The sequence below is a fragment of the Rattus norvegicus genome, chromosome 5, assembly GCF_036323735.1.
Source record: "Rattus norvegicus strain BN/NHsdMcwi chromosome 5, GRCr8, whole genome shotgun sequence".
NCBI classification, from domain to species: domain Eukaryota; kingdom Metazoa; phylum Chordata; class Mammalia; order Rodentia; family Muridae; genus Rattus; species Rattus norvegicus.
This window is the reverse complement of record NC_086023.1, coordinates 135,916,866-135,936,558: the sequence shown is the minus strand read 5'-3', so window position 1 is coordinate 135,936,558 and position 19,693 is coordinate 135,916,866. Positions and strand designations below refer to the sequence as shown.

At 48.3% G+C, this 19,693-nt stretch overlaps 1 protein-coding gene and 1 non-coding gene across 7 annotated transcripts in view; one reads left to right on the top strand and one right to left on the bottom strand.

Annotated features, from left to right (window-relative positions):
- Armh1 (armadillo-like helical domain containing 1) overlaps positions 1–17,502 on the top strand; it is a 39,597-nt gene extending 22,095 nt beyond the window's left edge. For 5 of the 6 annotated variants that reach the window (XM_008764051.4, XM_063288243.1, XM_039110597.2 and 2 more), the window contains 9 exons: positions 524–690; positions 3,340–3,536; positions 6,303–6,387; positions 15,403–15,525; positions 15,599–15,671; positions 16,485–16,614; positions 16,698–16,775; positions 17,040–17,121; positions 17,198–17,501. In XM_008764051.4, coding sequence (XP_008762273.1) covers positions 524–690; positions 3,340–3,536; positions 6,303–6,387; positions 15,403–15,525; positions 15,599–15,671; positions 16,485–16,614; positions 16,698–16,775; positions 17,040–17,121; positions 17,198–17,319 — 1,057 coding nt within the window. In that variant the 3' untranslated portion in view covers positions 17,320–17,501. Of the gene's footprint in view, positions 1–523; positions 691–3,339; positions 3,537–6,302; positions 6,388–15,402; positions 15,526–15,598; positions 15,672–16,484; positions 16,615–16,697; positions 16,776–17,039; positions 17,122–17,197 lie in introns of all 6 variants that reach the window. The other variant, NM_001126297.2, reaches the window with a different exon arrangement.
- Positions 17,503–19,217: 1,715 nt separating this feature from the next.
- LOC120103378 (U5 spliceosomal RNA) lies at positions 19,218–19,333 on the bottom strand. Its single transcript, XR_005505421.1, has one exon. It is a non-coding gene; the product is annotated as a U5 spliceosomal RNA (small nuclear RNA).
- Between the last annotated feature and the right edge of the window lie 360 nt (positions 19,334–19,693).

The window sequence follows — 19,693 nt, the reverse complement described above, 5'->3', positions numbered from 1 at the left end:
GGAAGGGAGGGAGCGGGGCTGGCCAGTTGTGGGGGCTCACACCTGTAATCCCAGTAGTCAGGAAGCAGAAGCAAGAGAAAGTTCAAAGCCAGCCTGATCCGTATAGCAGTGCTAGTCTAGATAATGAAACCCTATCCAAAGAAAGAAAAGGCAGGACACAGAGACTAGAATAGACAAAAACAAGAATGCCTGTTGAACTTAGTTCCAGTGTTTTCTTGGCTGGACACAGCAGCACCTGCCTGTAACCTCAGTGTCTCAGAAGGTGAGACAGGATAGCAAGTTCAAAGCAATGTGGTGAGATGTAGCCTAAGCATATATATGATGTGTGTATTATATTAATATATATTTAATATATTTTATTATATATTAAAACTTTTAAATCCAAACAATTTTGTCTCTATCTGTGGATATCTCCTGGGTTGGAGGCAAGTGTGTGAAGACAGTACCTTAGCCTTGGATGCCTTTGGTTCTGTGCTAAGGACCTCCTCAAGCATCCTTTCTGTGTGGTCTCCCCCATGGACAGCAATCGGTACCTGATAGAATTTCTTGAGATTGGCGGTGTCCTAACACTCTTGGAAATACTTGGCCTAGAGAAGATCAAGGAAGAGGACAAAAAGGAATCCATCAAACTACTTCAGATTATTGCAAACACTGGCAGGAAGTACAAGGAGCTCATCTGTGAGAGCTATGGTAGGTCCTGGGTGTGCCAGTCTGTGGACATATCCCTCTGGGAGTGAGCTTCTCTGTCTACACCGCAAACACATGACTTCCCTGTTATTTGCTCAAAGAAAGATAGTTCCAGAACTATTTCTCTATCTTTTAGTTTACTTATTATGGGGTGCATGTATGTGTCTGTGTGTGTGAATGTGTCGCAGAGACCAGAAGGGTGCTGGCTGTCCCCTTTTTTTGTTCTCCTCTCTTTCAAGCAGGGTCTCTCCCTAAAACTGGGGATTGAGTTTTCTTGACTAGGCTAGAAATCCCCCGTGGAACTGGGATTACAGGCATATGAGGGATGCCCAGCATGTCCCAAGGGTGCTTGGTTCACATCTCAGTTGCTGGGGTGTGAACTCGGGTCCTCGAGATTATGTAGCAAGCGCTCTTCACCACTGAGCTACCTTTCTAGCCCACAGAGCCCAGACTGCACTCGTACTGTCTATAGTGTCTTAGTTACTTTTCCGTTGCTGTTTATCACAGCCATGACCAAGGCAGCTCATAGAAGGAGGCTTTGTTTTGGGCTTATGGTTCCTGAGGACTGAGTCCATCATGGTGAGCAAAGTGACTGCAAGCAACAGATATGTTGGCTGTAGCAGCAGAACTCACATCTTAAACCATAAACAGAAAGCAGATAGATCTAACTTGAAACGGCCAGTCTTTTGAACCCTCAGAACCAGATTTATGATGGATCTCAGCGACATCTCTAGCAAGGAGTTTTATTAGCTATTGTCACACCTTGTTAATCGTCCTCCAAACAGGCAGGGACCAAATGTTGAGATGTTGGAGCCTTGTGGAGAGCATCTCATTCAAGCCACCACAGTAGCCCAGGTTGACCTCAGACTTCTGATCTTACCTCCAGCTCCTGAGAGCTAGGACTACAAGTTCAACACCACACTTGGTTTGCTCAGCACTGAGCATCAACCCCAGGGTGTGGTAAATGCTAAGCAAGAATTCTACCAACCAAAGCACATCCACAGTCGTGTGTGTGTGCGTGTGCGTGTGTGTGTGCGTGTGCGTGTGTGTGTGCGTGTGCGTGTGCGTGTGTGCGTGTGCGTGTGTGTGCGTGTGTGTGTGTGCGTGTGTGTGTGCGTGTGTGTGTGCGTGTGTGTGTGCGTGTGTGTGTGCGTGTGTGTGTGTGCGTGTGTGTGTGCGTGTGTGTGTGTGTGTGTGCACATGTATGCCTTTTCTCTATGGAGCCCTAGCTGTCTTTGAGCTGGAACACTCTCTGTATGTAGATCAGGCTGACTTCAAGCTCAGAGATCCGCCTACCTCTGCTTTCCGAGTGCTGGGGTTAAAGGTGAGTACCACCATGCCCAGCCTTTGACTCTCCATTTTAAGTGTATCCTTTTCCACACACGTAGAGCAAACTTTTATTAGCTATTACCTAAAGTTCTGTGTAAAATCATTATGGCTAATGTTAGCAACAAAACTGAGATAAAATTATTGACTGTCAGGGGACTGGAGATGACTCCGCATTGACTGGTCTTGCAGATGACTCTGGTTCCATTCTCAGCACCCACATGGTGGCTCACAACTGGAACTCCGACTCTAGGAGATCCAACCGCCCCTCTGGTCTCAGTGGGCACCAGGTACACATGTGATATACATACATATAAGTAAACACCCCCACGTATAAAATTAAAACAATAGGGCTGGGGATCTAGCTCAGTGGTAGAGCGCTTGCCTAGGAAGCGCAAGGCCCTGGGTTCGGTCCCCAGCTCCGAAAAAAAGAAGCGCAAAAAAAAAAATTAAAACAATAAATCTTTCCAGGGATGGTGGCACATGTCGCCGTAGAGACAGAGGCAAAGAGGATCTCTGTGAGTTCGAAGTCAACCTGGACGACATAGGAGTTCCAGGATGGCCAGGGACCCTAGAGACCCTGTCTCAAAAACTTAATCAATTAATTAATTACAGCTTGGGCTGGAGAGGCAGTTAAGAGCACTTGCTGCCCTTTCCGGGGAGCTAGGTTCCATCCCAGCACTCACACAATGGCTCACAACTGTCTGTAACACCAGCTCCAGGGAAGCTGGCACTCCCTTCTGGCTGTTGCAGGCACCAGACTCAAAAGCTGTGCAGAGATGCACACAGGCAAAACATACACACACTCATGAGCTAAACTTTATGAAGAATAATTATTATTTAAAAACAAAAGGGCGGGGTTGGGGATTTAGCTCAGCGGTAGAAAGGCCCTGGGTTCGGTCCCCAGCTCTGAAAAAAAGAAAAAAAAAAATGATTACAGTCAGTCAGCCAGGTGTATGGCGGCACACACCTCTACTCTCAACACTTAGGAGGGAGACGACAGATCTCTGTGAATTTGAGGTCAACCTGATCTACATGGTGAGCTCCAGGACAGCCAGGGATACATGATAAGACTCCCTAAAAAAAAAAAAATTTTATATATATATATATAATATATATCACATTTTATATAATATATCACATTGAGAAGGGTTACAGTCTGGTGAGAAAGACATTCCATGCCCAGCACAAAAACCTAAAACTGCTTTGGTTAAACAAGCTCAGCTGAGAAGCTCTTAAAGCAATTCCGTTACGCCATCTTGAGTGGGAACTGCTTTAAACCTAAATCCTGTCCAATTTAGCATTTTTTTTCTCTGCTTTGCCTAGGTGTGAGAGCCATAGCAGAATTTCTGGCAAAGTCTAAATCAGAAGAGACCCAGGAGGAAGTGCAGGTTCTGCTGGATACGTTGGTCCATGGCAATCCCAAGTACCAGAACCAAGTATACAAAGGCCTAATAGCCCTCCTGCCCTGCGGGTCCCCGAAAGCCCAGCAACTGGCCCTGCAGACTCTCAAGACTGCCCAGGTGAGCCACAGCTATGCTCTGGGGTTGTGATTCAGGTGCTGCAGTCCTATGGTGACCTTCCCCAGGCACACTTCCTGCAGACCTAAGAGGCAGAGCTCCGCCTTCCACCGCTGGCCTGCTATTCAATCAGCATCACTTCCGAAGGCAAAGGCAGGGCATGGAGTTCACGTCTCCCAGCAGAGTGATTTGTCCTGTTTGTTTAAGGATCAGAAAGATATTGGCAGACTTCAAAGTGGTAGAGACAAGCAACCAGGATGACAGGGGAACTGTGGGAAAGATTAAAGGCATCCATTTGACAGGAGAAGAAGCATGGGGCTTCTGTAGGCAGTGTGTAAGTGAAGAGGCCAGATCTCGCTGATTGGAAAGATTTTTTTTTTTCCTCCTTGGCTTCTGCCCTAGAGTGGGAATGAAGTCAGATTTTGGGGGTATGGTGGCATCGTGCCTACTAAGGAGGGGAACGAATGTGGCTTTGACATGAACGGTTGAAACTCTCACAAGTGCCCCAGAGGATGGGCTGGAGGGAGGCAGACAACAAAATGGCCTGAATGGTGGCAGTGGGAGTGGTTGCAGATGTGACCAAGGTGGGTAGACATTTCTGAGACAGAGATGAGGAACCAAGAATAGATGCTAAAGATGCCATCTAGCTTTGGGCTTGCCAACAGGGCGAGTTATGCAGTGCCGAGAGAGGATGAATAAAGAGGAGAAATCCGGTTGCTGTGGGAGGACTTAGGCTTGGATTCAGTAAACAGCAGTGGCTCCCAAGTGGCCCTCGGTAATACTTTGGACTTTTCAATTCCCAAGGGGATCAGTTTAAGAACCACTGCCCCCTGGGCTGGAGAGATGGCTCAGCGGTTAAGAGCACTGACTGCTCTTCCAGAGGTCCTGAGTTCAATCCCCAGCAACCACATGGTGGCTCACAGCCATCTGTAATGAGATCTGATGCCCTCTTCTGTCTGAAAACAGCTACAGTGTACTCATCTATAATAAATAAATCTTTAAAAAAAACCACTGCCCCCCAAAAATAAATGAAATAAAATAAAAAGAACCACTGCCCAACTCAGTTATTAAAAACAATGGCTTCAGGAAATTCTTAGGCAAATAAATGGAACTAGAAAATATCATCCTGAGTGAGGTAACCCAGTCACAAAAGAACACACATGGTATGCACTCACTGATAAGTGGATATTAGCCCAAAAGCTCAGAATACCCAAGATACAATCCATAGACCACATGAAGCTCAAGAAGAAGGATGACCAAAGTGTGGATGCTTCAGTCCTTCTTAGAAGGGGGCACAAAATACTCACAGGTGGAAATATGAAGACAAAGTATGGAGCAGAGACTGAAGGAAAGGCCATCCAGAGACTGCCCCATCTGGGGATCCATCCCATATACAGTCACCAAACCCAGACACTATTGCGGATGCCAAGAAGTGCTTGCTGACAGAAGCCAGATATAGCCTGAGAGGTTCTGCCAGAGCATGACAAACACAGAGGCAGATGCTCACAGCCAACCATTGAACTGAGAACAGGGCCCCCAATGGAGGAGTTAGAGAAAGGACTGAAGGAGCTGAAGGGGGGTTTGCAACCCCATAGGAAGAACAACAATATCAACCAACCAGACTCCCTAGAGCTCCCAGTGACTAAACCATCATCCAAAGAGTACACATGGAGCGACCCATGGCTCCACTCGCATGTGTAGCAAAGGAGCGGATGCGGGACCCCATTAATCCTACAAGGAAGGCCCTGTCCGGCATTAATGGGAGGAGAGGCCCTTGGTCCTGTGAAGGCTCGATGCCCTGTGTAGGAGAACGCCAGGGGAAGGGGGAGGCGGGAGTGGGGAGGGAGCACCCTCATAGAAAGGGGGGAACCAGGAAAGGGGATAACATTTGAAATGTAAATAAAGAAAATATCCAATAAAATAAAAGGAGGGGGAGGGGAAGGAGAAGAAGAAGAAGAAGAAGAGGAAGAAGAAAAGGAGGAAGAGGAGGAGGGAGGAGGGAGGAGGGAGGAGGGAGGAGGGAGGAGGGAGGAGGGAGGAGGGAGGAGGGAGGAGGGAGGAGGGAGGAGGGAGGAGGGAGGAGGGAGGAGGGAGGAGGGAGGAGGGAGGAGGGAGGAGGGAGGAGGGAGGAGGAAAACCACTGCCCAGAGCTGCTGGAAAGGCCACTGGGCCACAGAAAGTAAAAGGCCAAAGCTCCGGAGAAAGGCCCAGGATGAAAATGTCAGCTTGGATTTCATGATCAGTGAAATTACTAACAAGTGAAGCTGAAGTAAACGAAGCTCCCCAGACAGGATTCATCATGTCAGGAGGGAAGGAGAAGGGACACCTCCTAGAGCTGAGCTGAGTTGAGCCAGTGGGAGGCCACAGTCAGACCAGGATCCCTACAGCACCCTTGCAGTGCCCCTACAGTGGGCACTTTGTAGACCCTTGTTTACATGGCTCTGTCTTCTCACCGGCTGGTGGAGGTGGTAGAGGTGAAGTCTGAAGAGGTTAAAAGACAGGTTCACCAAAAGGTGGGATTTCAGAGAGAAGATTTAGGATCAGGGGTGAGTCCTTTCCTACCTCCTGCGTCCTCCTTCACCAAGCCATAGTCACATACCTCGGGCCTTTGTGTCTCAACGGGAAGCCAGGAGACTTGGTTTAAGGCATCTTGAACTAAAGACTACAGAGCCAAATCATCCCACAGCCTGGCTGTCTAGGGGGTCCTCCTTTCGCTTCCTCTAGGCCTAAAGAGTGAACTCTCTTGTCTGTCTCTGTCTGTCTTGCTAGTCGATCGTTGGAGCAACACACCCCAGCATCGTGGACTGCGTGCTGATGGTCCTGAGCACAGTGCACCTGGAGGTGCAGTATGAAGGTAGGGAGGCCTCCAGGTCACCAAAGGTGGCAGCGACAGGCAGCTCTCCAAAGTCTCCCTCCACCCACAAAAAGCCTGTTGCTAAGTGTCTAAAACAACCTTGCCAGAGGGAAGAGGCCAGTTTAGTATCAGTCAGCCAGATCCTCAGGAAATGGCAGTCACACTTCATTTGTTCAAGCAGTGGGTAGGACCCGCTAAGTCCAGAGCACTCTCTCATGCTTCCTGCATGGCACTCATGGCCATGTTTTCATGACTCAACCTACCCCAGGGAATCGTCTCTTCCCTACTCCTGCCTCAGACACCAAGCCTGGGACCTGAAACCCCACCCACCTCTCTTCTGTCCACCTATAGGCTGTCGATATCGTTATTCAACTAAAAGTTTTAAATTAAGGAGCAAGGTCACGTAGCATCACCTGGTGTGCACTCGAGGATTCTCTTGTCCCTGAGGCAACCAGGGCCAGTATTTAGCATGATGACGATACATTGCAACAGACCAAACCTCAACACTGTCTCATAACAAAACAAGCAGGAACCACCCCAGAAATGTCTGTCTTGTAAAAAAAGAAAAACCAGCCTAACTAACTAACTAACTAATTCGGACACTGATGGCATCCATACATTTTCATTTGCTGAGTCATTCATTTATTGAACTTCCATAGGTCACGTCATTTATTTCTCAAAATAATCCTCAGGGCACAAAACCCGCAACCCGCCCGGCTGTCAGCTGGCTTGAGGGAACAAAGGCTGCAGGTGTGGCGAGGGTTTCCTTTTTCTTTTTCCCTTTGAGACTGTATCTCTTATGCAGTCTAGGCAGGTCTTGAACTCTACCCTCCACCAGCCTCCCAAGTAACTGGGATTACATGCACACAGCACCGTACCAGGCCAAGTGTGGTCTTGAACTCATGACTCTCTCAAGTCTACCTCCTTACCTTGGAATTGTGAAGACAGTCCACTGCTGTGACCTCAGTGAGTGGCTGGTTCCTAGAAACCCAACTTGGACAACCAGAGAATGAAGAAAGATCGGACAGACAGATGGGAACACACACACAGACACACACACACACACGCACACACAGGGAAAAGCTGGAATGGGGTGGGCTGTTGGGCTGTGCACTCTAGCACAGAGCACCGTGAACCATAGTGCTTACTTCACACATTATTGACTCCAGGAGGCAGGTGTACTGTGCACAGCTGAAAAGGAGGTCACAGGACTCTCCGCAGGGAACAGGCTGCAAACGTCTGGGAGGAAGAAGCTAAGATTGATATATTATTCATCACGAATGGCTTTTTCATTAGTTTTCTTTTTTGCAAATATTGTTTTAAAATGATAATTATTCTGATTTCTGAGGCTTAGGGGGGCACTCTACTTAATTTTATATCTGAAAAAAGTCTAGGTCTTGGGGCTAATTCAAAGGGCTGAAGTATTTGGATGTAGGACTCAGCCAGGACCATCAACTGTGTGGCCTCTGTGTTAACACTTGGCTTCTTATAGCTTAGTGTTTGGGTCCCAGAAGAGGGACACCCAAGAGCATCCAGTGTGAAGCTGAATGGCCTCCTTAAACAGCACAGCACTGTGTCCTCTTAGAATTCACAGGACCCAGCAGAGCGGCGACGTACATCTTTAACCCCAGCACTCAGGAGGCAGAGGCAGGAGGATCTCTGTGTTCGAGGTCAGCCTGGTCTACAGAACAAATACCAGGACAGCCGGGGCTACACAGAGAAACCCTGTCTCAAAAACAAGCAAACAAACAATAATAAAAAATTCACAGGACCACACAGTCACCACATCTCAATGAGAAGAAGGCCAAATAATATTGTGGCCAGCTCTTAAAAGCACTGCAGAAGGGGTGCTAGATCTGGGTGGTACATGTGGGTGACACCCTATGGCCAGATGTAATAGGCTCGTCTCCCCTATCTCATCCAGTTGCTCAATTTAAAAATTGAAATAAGGGCTGGAGAAATTGCTCAGTGGTTAAGAGCACTAACTGCTCTTCCAGAGGTCCTGAGGTCAATTCCCAGCAACCACATGGTGGCTCACAATCATCTATTAGTGGGATCTGATGTCCTCTCTGGCACATAGATATACATGCAGATAGAGCATTCATACATTAAATAGACAAATCTTTTAAAAAAATAAAAGTGTGTGCACGTGTGCATATGTGTGTCTGTGTGTGTGTGCATGTGTGTATGCATGTGCATGCATGTATGTGCCTTCCTGTGGGTGCTGCCCACAGAGGCCACAAAAAGACATTGGATGGTCTGAAACTGGAGTTACAGGCAATTATGAGCCAGCCAATGTGGAGGCTGGAGCTGAATTCCAGTTTTCTGCAAAAGCAACAAAAGCTCTCAACTGCTGAGCCATCCCAGCAGCCCCTGGTGTCTAAGTATATTAATGCCATTTCAGAAGGCTGCAAGGTTTGCGTGTGGGCGCCCCTCGAGGATGGGAGGACAGCAGTGCTCGTCTGGTTGGTGCCGCCTTTAGCATCTCCAGGAGCCCCTGCCCTTCACCCGGCAGGAGGAACAATGGAGAGAGGGTGCAGAGGCCTGTGCTCACTGACAACCCAAGGCTTTTTATCACCCTGCAGACTTTAGAATTTCTCTTAATGACCATCCCATTTAAGCTGAGCCAAAATCAGAACTAACAGAGGACTTCTCCAAAGTGGTCCTGCCTGGAACTTATCTCCATTTATAACTGCTCTGAAGTGAAAAATGACACTTTCCTCTCAGGAAGGATTGCTATTCCAGGAATTGGCGGCAAGCCGGGACTTATCAGAACTAGCAGTTTAAAGGGACAGGAGCAGCGAGCCATTGTGTCCCTTCCCTAGAGTGGAGAAGATGGACAGGACAAGGCCCACAGCTTGAGGCCAGCCTCCTGAGCTAACTAGGGAGCCCGCCTCCAAAGCCCAGAGCTGGCAGGACGGCTGTGAGTAAAGGCACAAGCCTCCAAGCTTGTCATTCTGAGCTCAATCCCCAGGATACACGTGGAGAAAAGGAACTGACTCCCAGAAGATGTCCTGTGACCTCCATAGGAGCACTGTGGTGCGCGAGCGCGCGCACACACACACACACACACACACACACACACACACACACACGCACGCACACATGCACGCACAGGCATGCAGGCATGCACGCACGCACACAGACACAGACACAGACACACAGACACAGACACACACACACGCACGCACGCACACACCTGCACACATAATGTGTCACTTGGTAAGGAGCACACTAATTCACTGTAACTTGTTGTCAGATGCATGCTGGCCAAAAGTCATTTGGTCAAAAGATTAACTTGCTGAGTGACAATTTACCAAATCACTGATTTACTGACAATATGTATGTGTCCATTAAATATTTGAAAATGTCTTAGCAATTCATATCGGCAGCATTAGTGAGGCCAAGAGTGTTAGCAGAAACCATATCCTCCAAATTCTGAGGCCCTCTTCCCCAGCACCCCCTTTCTGCCCCATCATGGTTCTTTCTCTATGTCTCTGTCCCTGTGGACCTCACACCAGCTTCTCAAGAATGGGCAATCAAAGCCATGCAGATGGTCACCTCTTCCTGACCTTTGTCCCGGGCCACCAAACAAAGCAGAGACAAATGAGTCCTTACAATGCTGCCATAAAGGAGAAGTGAAAACTGTTTGTTTGAATTTTTGCATAAACCCACAAAAGCTGTTAAATCTGTATGTTAGGGATCTGCTTCTATATTAAAAGTCACTCCAACAATGTAGCAGTTGGAGACAGTAAAACTTTCACTATGCAGCCCAGGCTGACCTCAAAACCCTGCTCGGACTGCCCCAGCCTCCAGAATGCTGGGATTGCAAACATGCGGCTAGTAAGCCTTTACTGTATCATAGTGTTTATGGCTCAGGAATCTGAGAACAGTTTACCTAGTGCTAGATTCCCCCCTTTTTGAGTCTTTTTTGTAGCCCAGGGTGCTGGAATTATAGGTGGGCACCACCATACCCAGCTCTGACTTGGGATATTTTGTGAGGTTTCCAGGTCAAGATATCAGCCAGGCTGCTGTCATCTGGGGCTATAATACCAACCCTTAGAAGGCAAACCAGTTGGATTTCTTTGAGTTCAAGGCCAGCCTCGTCTAGAAATCAAGTTCCAAGACAGCAGAGGGGGAGCGGGAGGGGGAGAGAAGGGAGAGAGAAGAGAAGGGAGAGAGAGAGGAGAGGAGAGGAGAGAGATCCAAGGGCCAGCAAAATGGCTCAGCAGGTAAAGATGCTTGCTTTCAAGTCTAATGACCTGAAGTTGGTCCGTAAGACCCACATGCTGGAAGGAAAGAACTGACTCCTCTGACTTCCACACATACACTGTGGCATGCATTTACCCATGTGTACACGCTCACACATGCAAAACACATAGCCAAAGATGAAAACAGCTCTCACACCTGCATGCTGCTTCTGTCATTCCTGTCAGCACAGTAGGTTCCATCTCTTTAAAACAAAACAAACAAACAAACAAACATACTGAAATGTCGGTGGGGCCATCCAGGTAAAGCATTTGCTGCTGAACCTGACGGCCTGAGTTCAATTCCCTAAAGGCACGTGTAGACAGAGGAGAGAACTTCACAAAGTATCCTCTGAGTCAAACACACATGCTGTAGCAAGGACGTTTGTATGTGTGTGTGCGTACTCGCCTCTGTGTGTATGTGCGCCTCTGTGTGTGTGTGTGTGTGTGTGTGTGTGTGTGTGTGTGCACGTGCCCACGCATGCACGTGTATGTAAGAGTTCAAGAGTCAAGGTGTTATTATTTTTTGGGGGGGGGCTGCATGCCACAGGGGTGGGAGGGTCAGAGGTCAACCAGCAGAGCTTTTCTCCTACCATGCATCCTCGGATCAGGCTTGGTTTCAAGGGCCTTTGTCTACTGAACCATCTCATCAGCCCTCCCCCTCTTAAAAAGCAATTCTCTAAAAGTATTTTAATCTGGGCATGGTGGCATATGTCTGTAATGGCCGCCGATGGAGTCTATAGCAGGAGGACCAAACTGAAGGCCAGCTTGATCTAACAGTGAAGACTCTGCGTCTAATAATTAATTAATCCCTCTATTTTTAGTGTTTCAACATAGGTCTTTGAATACGATGTAATTAAAAATGTACGAGTTAATCTATTTTTAGTGCTTCAACATTAGTATTTGAGTAGGATGTAGTTAAAAGGGCAGCGGAACACACAGGAATCAGAGAGCATGTGACTGGTCAAGTACAGCCTGCCTAGCCTATTCCTCTGGGAAAGAAGGAAAATTTATGCTGAAGCGTACTTCCCCTGTGTAGCCAGAAGGTGGCAGTCTTGTCCAGACGCGCACAGTAAACTGGAGCCCTGTTTTCCCAAGGCTCCAAAGACTTCCTCTACTGCCTCAGACGTAGGTGGGCACCTTGGAAGTGGCTGCTTGTGTACACAAGCTTTACATTTAGTCTGCTCGCTGTAAAGGCATGATCATCTTAATCTGTAAAATGATTTTATAGGCAGATTAACAGAAAAAAAATCTTACTTTCTAAACACAGATTCTACAGAGTATGTGGCTGAAGGCAGGTGCTGGTTAACTGAACTTTATGTAGAGTTAAACAAAGGCATACAGGCTTCCAGGTATGAGGGAACAGGAAGTGGCTGCACATTACGGAAGGTTGTGGGAGGAGCCACAAAACAAGGATTTCCGGTTACACAAAGTCGCCAATCAAGAACCACCTGTGTGTGATGCTCTCTGTCTGGGCAAGTGTCAAACGCCAACCTCTTCTTCCGTGAAAAGATCTTCCCTAGGCAAGGGGAGTATGTCATAGAAAAGCCTGTGTGTAGCCACTGGCTGGCTAATACAGCTTTCCTTCATAATGTCAGCCCCTTTAACAGAAGGGCGGCCTTCCAGACCTGTTCCCGTCCACACGAGGCATACAGTCTCTCTAATAACCAATTCTGTGCTGGGCATGGTGGCACATGTCTGTATTCCCAGCACTCAGGAGGCACAGGCAGATGGATCTCTATGAGTTCAAGGCCAACCCGGACTACATAGTTAGTTTTAGGCTACATGGGACTATGTAGAGTGATCCTTTCTCAAACAAACAGTAGCAAAAAAAAATTCTAAAATGCCACAGCCAAACACATGCCCAGGATGGGATATTTTGCTCTCCCCCATAATGGGAGGTCCAGGTGCTGGGTCACTTATTTTGTTTCTTTGTTTTGTTTTGAGTCAGGTTTTCTCCACGTAGCCCTGGCTGTTGTGGAGCTCACTCTGTAAATCGGGCTGGCTTCGAACTCAGAGATCTGCCTGCCTCTGCCTTCCGAGCTCTAGGAGCAAAGGCATGTGGCACGGCCAACTTTGGTTACTCGGCCACTTCTAAGGCCCTTCCACCACAGGAACATTACTAGCCCTGCTGTTGAAGCTTTCCTGCTCACTGGTTCCCTGAGAAGGCCCCTTGCTCTCGACTTCTTGATTTGTTCGGAGGGATCAGCAGGGTAACATGAAACATTCTGGTGCAAACAAGGGTCATTTGTTTGCTCTGGATTTTTCTAGACAGGGTCTCAGACAGCTTGGACTGGCCTCGAACTCCCTACAAAGTAAACGATGACCCTCCAGCTCCCAAGTATTGCTCTCATAGGCAGATGCTACCTCACTCAGCTTCAGGCTGGGGACTCTACAGCTACCCTTCAGCTTTGAGGGATGACTCTTTCCTCTTGACCTAAGTGTCCATGGCACGTGGCATCCACCTTACATCTGCTGAGCACTTCCAACCCCATCTTCTCTGCGCTGGCCCTCTAGCAAGTACACACTCCATCCAGATAGGCCAAGGGATGGGGACGAGTCCTTAAAGTGCTTGCTCGGAGAACCAATGTCTCAGAGAGGCGTGGGAGCAGGGCCCTGCTTCTTTCTCTTTGGGTATAGTCAGTGACAGCTGTGAATCTTTAAGAAACACAGTCAGAAGTGTCTGGGTGAGTAAATCTTCATTTGTCCCAGAAGCTGCAAGAATTATAGTTACATAATCAATGAGAGATGGAGCATTCTGTGTAAAGCGGGTCAGCAGAGGTCCATATTTTGTACGTTGCAGAACCTGCTGCTCTCGGCCAGGAACTCATCATAAACTCATCCTCTCACACTCCACCCAGTCACTTCTCCTCACATCTCAGGCGTAGTCATATTTCCCGGAGTGCCCCGGCATCGCTGTGGCATCATGCCGTAACTGACAAAGTGACACACAGTCAGATAAAAGGAACCAAAGCATTCAGGTTCAAACACGTCCTCATCCACCCAGCAGCAGAGCAAGTAAGAAACACTTGAGAGTTTGGGGCTCTGGCCGCCAAGCACTTAGAGGCTTTTACCTCGTTTACATAAAGTTTGGGAGAAGCCACAGAGGCTCCCTCTGCTCTGCACCACCTCAGGGCTGGACCCTGTCCCTGTACAACGTTGTTGGATCTATAATTCCAGGTTAGAACGTTAATCAGATGGGCATGTGAATGCTGGTTTTTTGTCCCAGCACTTGGGAGGCAGAGGCAGGAGGATCTCTGTGAGTTCAGAACCAGGCTGGTCTATATAACAAGTTCCAGTTCAGTCAGGGTTACATCGCCTAGGCCCCCATCCACTACGGTAACAACGGCAACCATTACAACAACAGTAACAAGAGTCTGATCTGGGCATCAAGAAGCGTCAGGGGCTGGACATCAAGACTGAGTTGAGGGTACCCTGGAGGACTTCTGGGAAACTCACCACCCAGAGGAGTGGCCGGCAGGAGCAAGAGGACAGTGGGTAGCCGTCATCACTGTTGTCTGGTCTTGGTTTCCGTTTGTTTGTTTGTTTGTTTGTTTGTTTGTTTGTCTGAAACAGAATCTGACTGCCCGTAGCCTAGATTTGTCAGGAATTAGCTATATATATATAGGGCTGTCCTTGAACTCACCGCGCTCCTGCCTCTGCCTTCCTCGGCCTCCCAAGTGCTTAGAGTACAAACCTGTACCACCATGCTGAGCTGCATAAGAAGTGTTTCTTGGGTTTTTTATTTTATTTTATTGATTTGTTTGTATATACATATATAGATAAACGGTCTTGATCTACTTAAAGCCTAAACCATCCTCAAATTCAAAATCCTCCTGCCTCAGCATCTTTCCCTATAGGAAGTGTAGGTGGCGGAAGAAGATGCTGTGGCTACCATTCCTGGAGATTTTGCTTTTTCCTTTAGTGACCTCGAACTCCTGCCTCCACTTTTCAAGTGCTAGGATTTCAATGATGTAGTGGGGGTTGGGGAGTGGGGCAGTGGGGCAGTGGGGGAGAGTGAGGCTGAGTGGGGAAGAGTGGGGGAGTGACAGTAGAGGAGTAGAGGGACAGTAGGGGAGTGGGGCAGTGGGGGGACAGTAGGGGAGTGGGGGAGGGACAGTAGAGGAGTGGGGGGACAGTAGGGGAGTGGGGGAGTGGGGCAGTGGGGGGACAGTAGGGGAGTGGGGCAGTGGGGGGACAGTAGGGGAGTGGGGGAGTGGGGGAGTGGGGTGTAGGGTGTGCCAGGGAAGTAGGGGGTGGATGCATGCATGGTTGGCCTGTGACGGTCAGAGGGCAGTTTGGTGAAGTCGCTTCTTTCTTATCTTTACCTGGTTTCTGGGGATCAATCTCAGGGCAATAAAACAAAAGACCCAGCCCAGGCCTGAGGATGACGCTAAATGCTTGCCTAGAATGTAGGAGGCCCTGAGTTTGAACCACAGGGATCAGATTTTTAAAAAATACATGTAATCTTTCCTAGCCCATCCCTTTTCTCTATCAAATCTGAATTCCTTCGAGCTAAAGGCAGCTCTTTTCTGTGGGCCTCAGATCTCTAGCTCCGACCTCTGGGCCTTTCTTGATGGGCTCAGCACCCCCTTCCTTCCCTCTGACTCCTACTCTTACTGGTATGTAGTCACGGGCTCCAGAAGATCAGGAAGGAAGTGTAAGCTCCCCCGTAAGGCCTTACCCAGCGCTGAGCAGACAGCAGGGTGAAAGGTATGGTGGGTTTGGAAGGACAACGGGCCTCTCCAGCATCTCTCTCCTTCCCCAGCCATCGAGCTGATAAAAGACCTGATCCACTACGACGTGCGCTTGCCTCTGCTCAAGGGCCTCATAGCCATGCTCATCCCTCCAGTCAAGGAAACATCCAAACTGCAGGCCAGGATCTTCAGTGGTAGGACTCCTCCATGGGACTGCCCCCTGAAAATGGGAAAGGCTTCCTGGCTGATGGTCCCTCCTTTCCTCAGACTCTTCGATTCTCCAGATCACCACCCAGCTGCCTGTGTTCCTGCAGCAGGCTGCGGCTGCCAAGACTATTGGGTAAGGCTGCAGAGGGACTGGGTGATTGCAGCAAGAAAAGCTGGACAATGCAAACCACTTGTCTGACTCTGACACACTAGGATTAAAGACGTGTATCACCATCCCCGATATATATATGTATATGTGTATATGTGTATATGTATATATATATATGTGTGTGTGTATATGTATATATGTACATGTATATATGCTTTATATATTTTTTATTTTTTTATTTTTTTTGGAGCTGGGGACCGAACCCAGGGGCTTGCACTTGCTAGGCAAGCGCTCTACCACTGAGCTAAATCCCCAACCCCTATATATATTTATAATATATATTATATATAAAAGAAACCGGGTGGGCATGTACTCGAGAGGCAGAGACCAGTGGATCTCTGTGAGGTCAAGGACAGCCTGGTCTACATAGAGAGTTCCAGGACAGCCAGGAGAGGCCCAGTCTCAAAAAAAGACACACACAGTAGTGTAGTAGTGTGGGTATGGGCTTCTCAAGGAAGAATTGTGGCTTACTGACTTGTGTGTGTGTGTGTGTGTGTGTGTGTGTGTGTGTGTGTGTGTGTGTCTATAACACAAAGTCTATGTAGCCAAGGCTGTTCTGGAACTCTCTAAATAGACAAGTGGGCCTGGAACTCACAGCGATCCACCTGCCTCCACCTCTGCCTCTGCCTCCTGAATGCTGGGATTAAAGGCATGGGACACTCTCCTACCTCTGCTGGAATTCTTGTTTCTCGGCTGGAGAGAGGATTCACACTTGGGGTTGAGGGGCTCCTTTCCCTTCCTATGTCCCCACAGTTCTTCTGTCTTTCCCCTCACAAGGATCCTGGCACGGAGCGACTTGAACTTGGCGGAGGAGATGCTGCACCTGCGCGTGATTCACAGCCTGATGTCGGCCATGGGTAACACTGACCACAGCAATAGCCAGAGGCTGGCCAGCCTCACACTGGAGGTATGAGGGCTGGGGTGGGGCATGTGGCAGACTGCAGGACACCGGCAGTCCAGTCCGCAGATACCCACACTGTCCTGCCACAGTACTTCGTGCAGATGTTCCCGTTGGTGGAGGAACACGTCCGAAACTCCATGGGGGAAGAACTCTACCAGCTCTTCCTCGTAAGTACTTCCATTCACAGCAGCCTCAGCAGATGCCCAGGACAGAATGACGGCCCCCTGTACACAGAATGAATCTAGTCTCCTGACCCGGACACCCCCAACCCCTACACTGTCTTTGTGTTCCCTACCTGCCCCAGCCAGTAAGACGGAAGCAGGATCGCTCTGGCTAAGCAGCTCTGCTTGCCGTAACCCTTCCTCCCCAGCTCGACTCCAGGAGCACACCGCTCTGGTGCCCAGCCAGGCTCCTGCCGTTTCTATCCCCAGAGCGATGCTGAGATCTTGTATACAAAAATAGATAGCATTCAAGCGGACATCTTGGCAGCCAACAAAGTCAATGTTACCAGAGGTGAGCTTCGGGTGAGGGGACCCAGAGCCCAGTGAGGGCCAGGGTTCGGGCTGACACTGGCCTTTGCTGCTTGCAGCGTTAGACAGCTGCGACCACATCAACAACAGCTGCATCAGCTTCTCCACCAGCTCTGACGCTTCGAATCAGGTGGGAGGCATCAGCGACTTTGAGAAGCTTCATTCAGAATCCAGGGAGTGACAGAGCCCCTGTGGCAAACCAGGAAGGCCAAGGTTGTGCCTCGTGGAAGCCTGCCTGTCGGGAGGGTGGCACCGAGAGGACGGTGCCGTTTGGCCCTGGGGAGGAGGCTGAGTATTAGAAAACGCAGTGGGGAAGGGGGAAGCTATTTCTGCAGAAGGGTCTAATAAAAGGTCTTGATGTTACCGTGCTGTGTGGTATGAGCAAAAAGGAGATCTATGAGTGCTGGGTGATAGGGTTGAGGAGTGCTCCTACTTATCCAAAGCAGGTCCCAGGGGAAGGGTCACCAAGACTCCGGAAGGGCTCCAGGGCGTACTGTGGTCTTTTTTTTTTCTTTCTTTCTTTCTTTTTCTTTTTTTTTCCCGGAGCTGGGGGCCGAACCCAGGGCCTTGCACTTGTTAGGCAAGCGCTCTACCACTGAGCTAAATCCCCAACCACTCTTACAGAGTGGTCTTAACAGAGGCCCTGCCCCCTCTTGATCCTCTAAGACAATGGTTCTCAACCTTCCTAACGCTGCAACCCTTTAATACAAGTTCCTCAGGCTATGGTGACCCCAACCATAAAGTTATTTTTATTGCTGTTTCACAGCTGTGATTTGTTAGTTATGAACCATAAGTATCTATGGTTTTCATAGTCTTAGGCAACCCCTGGCGACACCAAGGGGTTGCGACCCGCAGGTGGAGAACACAGCTCTAAGCTCTTCCCCCCACCCACACAAACACACATCTCTCTTCTACCTTTTGCTTTGCTTTTGTTCCCTGTTCCCTCAACCCTTCTGTTTGCAGAGAGACGTTTAGCTCTTATTGTGTCTGAAACAAATTCAATACAAACACCTTTCCCAGTTCCCATCGCGGTCCTGTAACTCAATACCAGAGTGTTCCTTGAAGTCTCTCCTTAATCTTCATCTCTCTAACCGTCTGCTGACCTCCCAAGTACCTGAATTGAGCTGTCCACACTCCTGTTCCTGCCACTCCTATACCCCACCTCTAGTCTCTTAGGCTGCCTTGTGTGGCACCAAGGCCCAAGCCCAGGACCTCAGGTGCTATGTAAATGTTCTACCACTGACCTGTAGCCCCAGATCATTTTTTACTTTTTTTTTTTTCTTTTTTTTCGGAGCTGGGGACCGAACTCAGGGCCTTACGCATGCTAGGCAAGCACTCTACTACTGAGCTAAATCCCCAACCCCTCATTTCTACTTTTTAAGGCAAAAATACAATATAACTAAGTTACCTAGGCTGGTTTTGAAACTGAGATCTCCTGACGACGGCAATTACAGGCCTGTCCCACCCCCGGCCCAGCTAATTTCGAGTTCGTATTGCAGTTTTGATTTTGTTTGCTCTCTTGCTCTCCCCGTTGCTTTGAGTGTTTTGTTCCGGATTCTGTTTGTTTGGGTTTGGGTTATGTTCATTGCTGTTAGGTTTTGCCCGGGTTTTTTGTTTGTTATTGTTCCTTTAGGAGGCTTTGATGATGTGATGCTTTTTTTTTTTCCAGATAGGATCTCAGTATGTAGTCTTGGCCCTTCTGGAAGCCATAAAATATCTATCTGCTTCTGCCGGGATTAGAGGCACACACCAGGATGCCTAGCTGAGAGGTTTGCTCTTCTCAGCATAGATTAAGGAAAAAAAGAGAAAGAATCACCAGAGTGGTGATTCTCAAAGGAAGGAATACCAAAACATTTCTCTGCTGTATTGGTTGAATATTATTCCTTTTGAGAGAGTGAGTTTGCTTCTCGTTTTGTTTTCACACTGTAGTTGTCTTCAGAAGCATCAAAAGAGGGAATCAGATCCCATTACAGACGGTTGTGAGCCACCAAGTGATTACGGGCTTTTAGGGACTCGCCCACATTTATTACTCTTAAATATAGGAGTAAATAAAATTCTACTTTTTTTGTTACCATTATTAGCCTTGTGGTCACAAGGCCTCAAAAAATTGGGTTAAGACTCAGAGTTGTTCCTCTCCACGGAAATCTTTAGTAAAAGGCGAAAGATTTATACGATCTGAAGAGAAACCAGAGTGTAAGGTAGGATTGCTGTATGTAGTTCTCACCTGACTGTGTATCTTAGATCACTGATGGTAACTTTTTCCTCAAAAGTACATAATACTTCTGCTTTATTCTCACTTAAATCTGTGAAAGTCGTACCATTATGAAGGGAACCAAGATAGAACAAAGAAACCAGCTGTTTCTGCTTTTAAATCAAGCAATGACCTCTTCGCAGTGCATTGTGGGTATGTAAATGAGGCCAAGTTGCCAAGGTCCGGCCTCCGAAAATACCTTAGATATTTCATTTCCCGCCCCCCACTGTAAAGTGTGAGCTGACCACGAGGGGGCAGTGCAAACGCCAAATATTCTGAATGTTATCTAGTAGGCAAGTCTGAC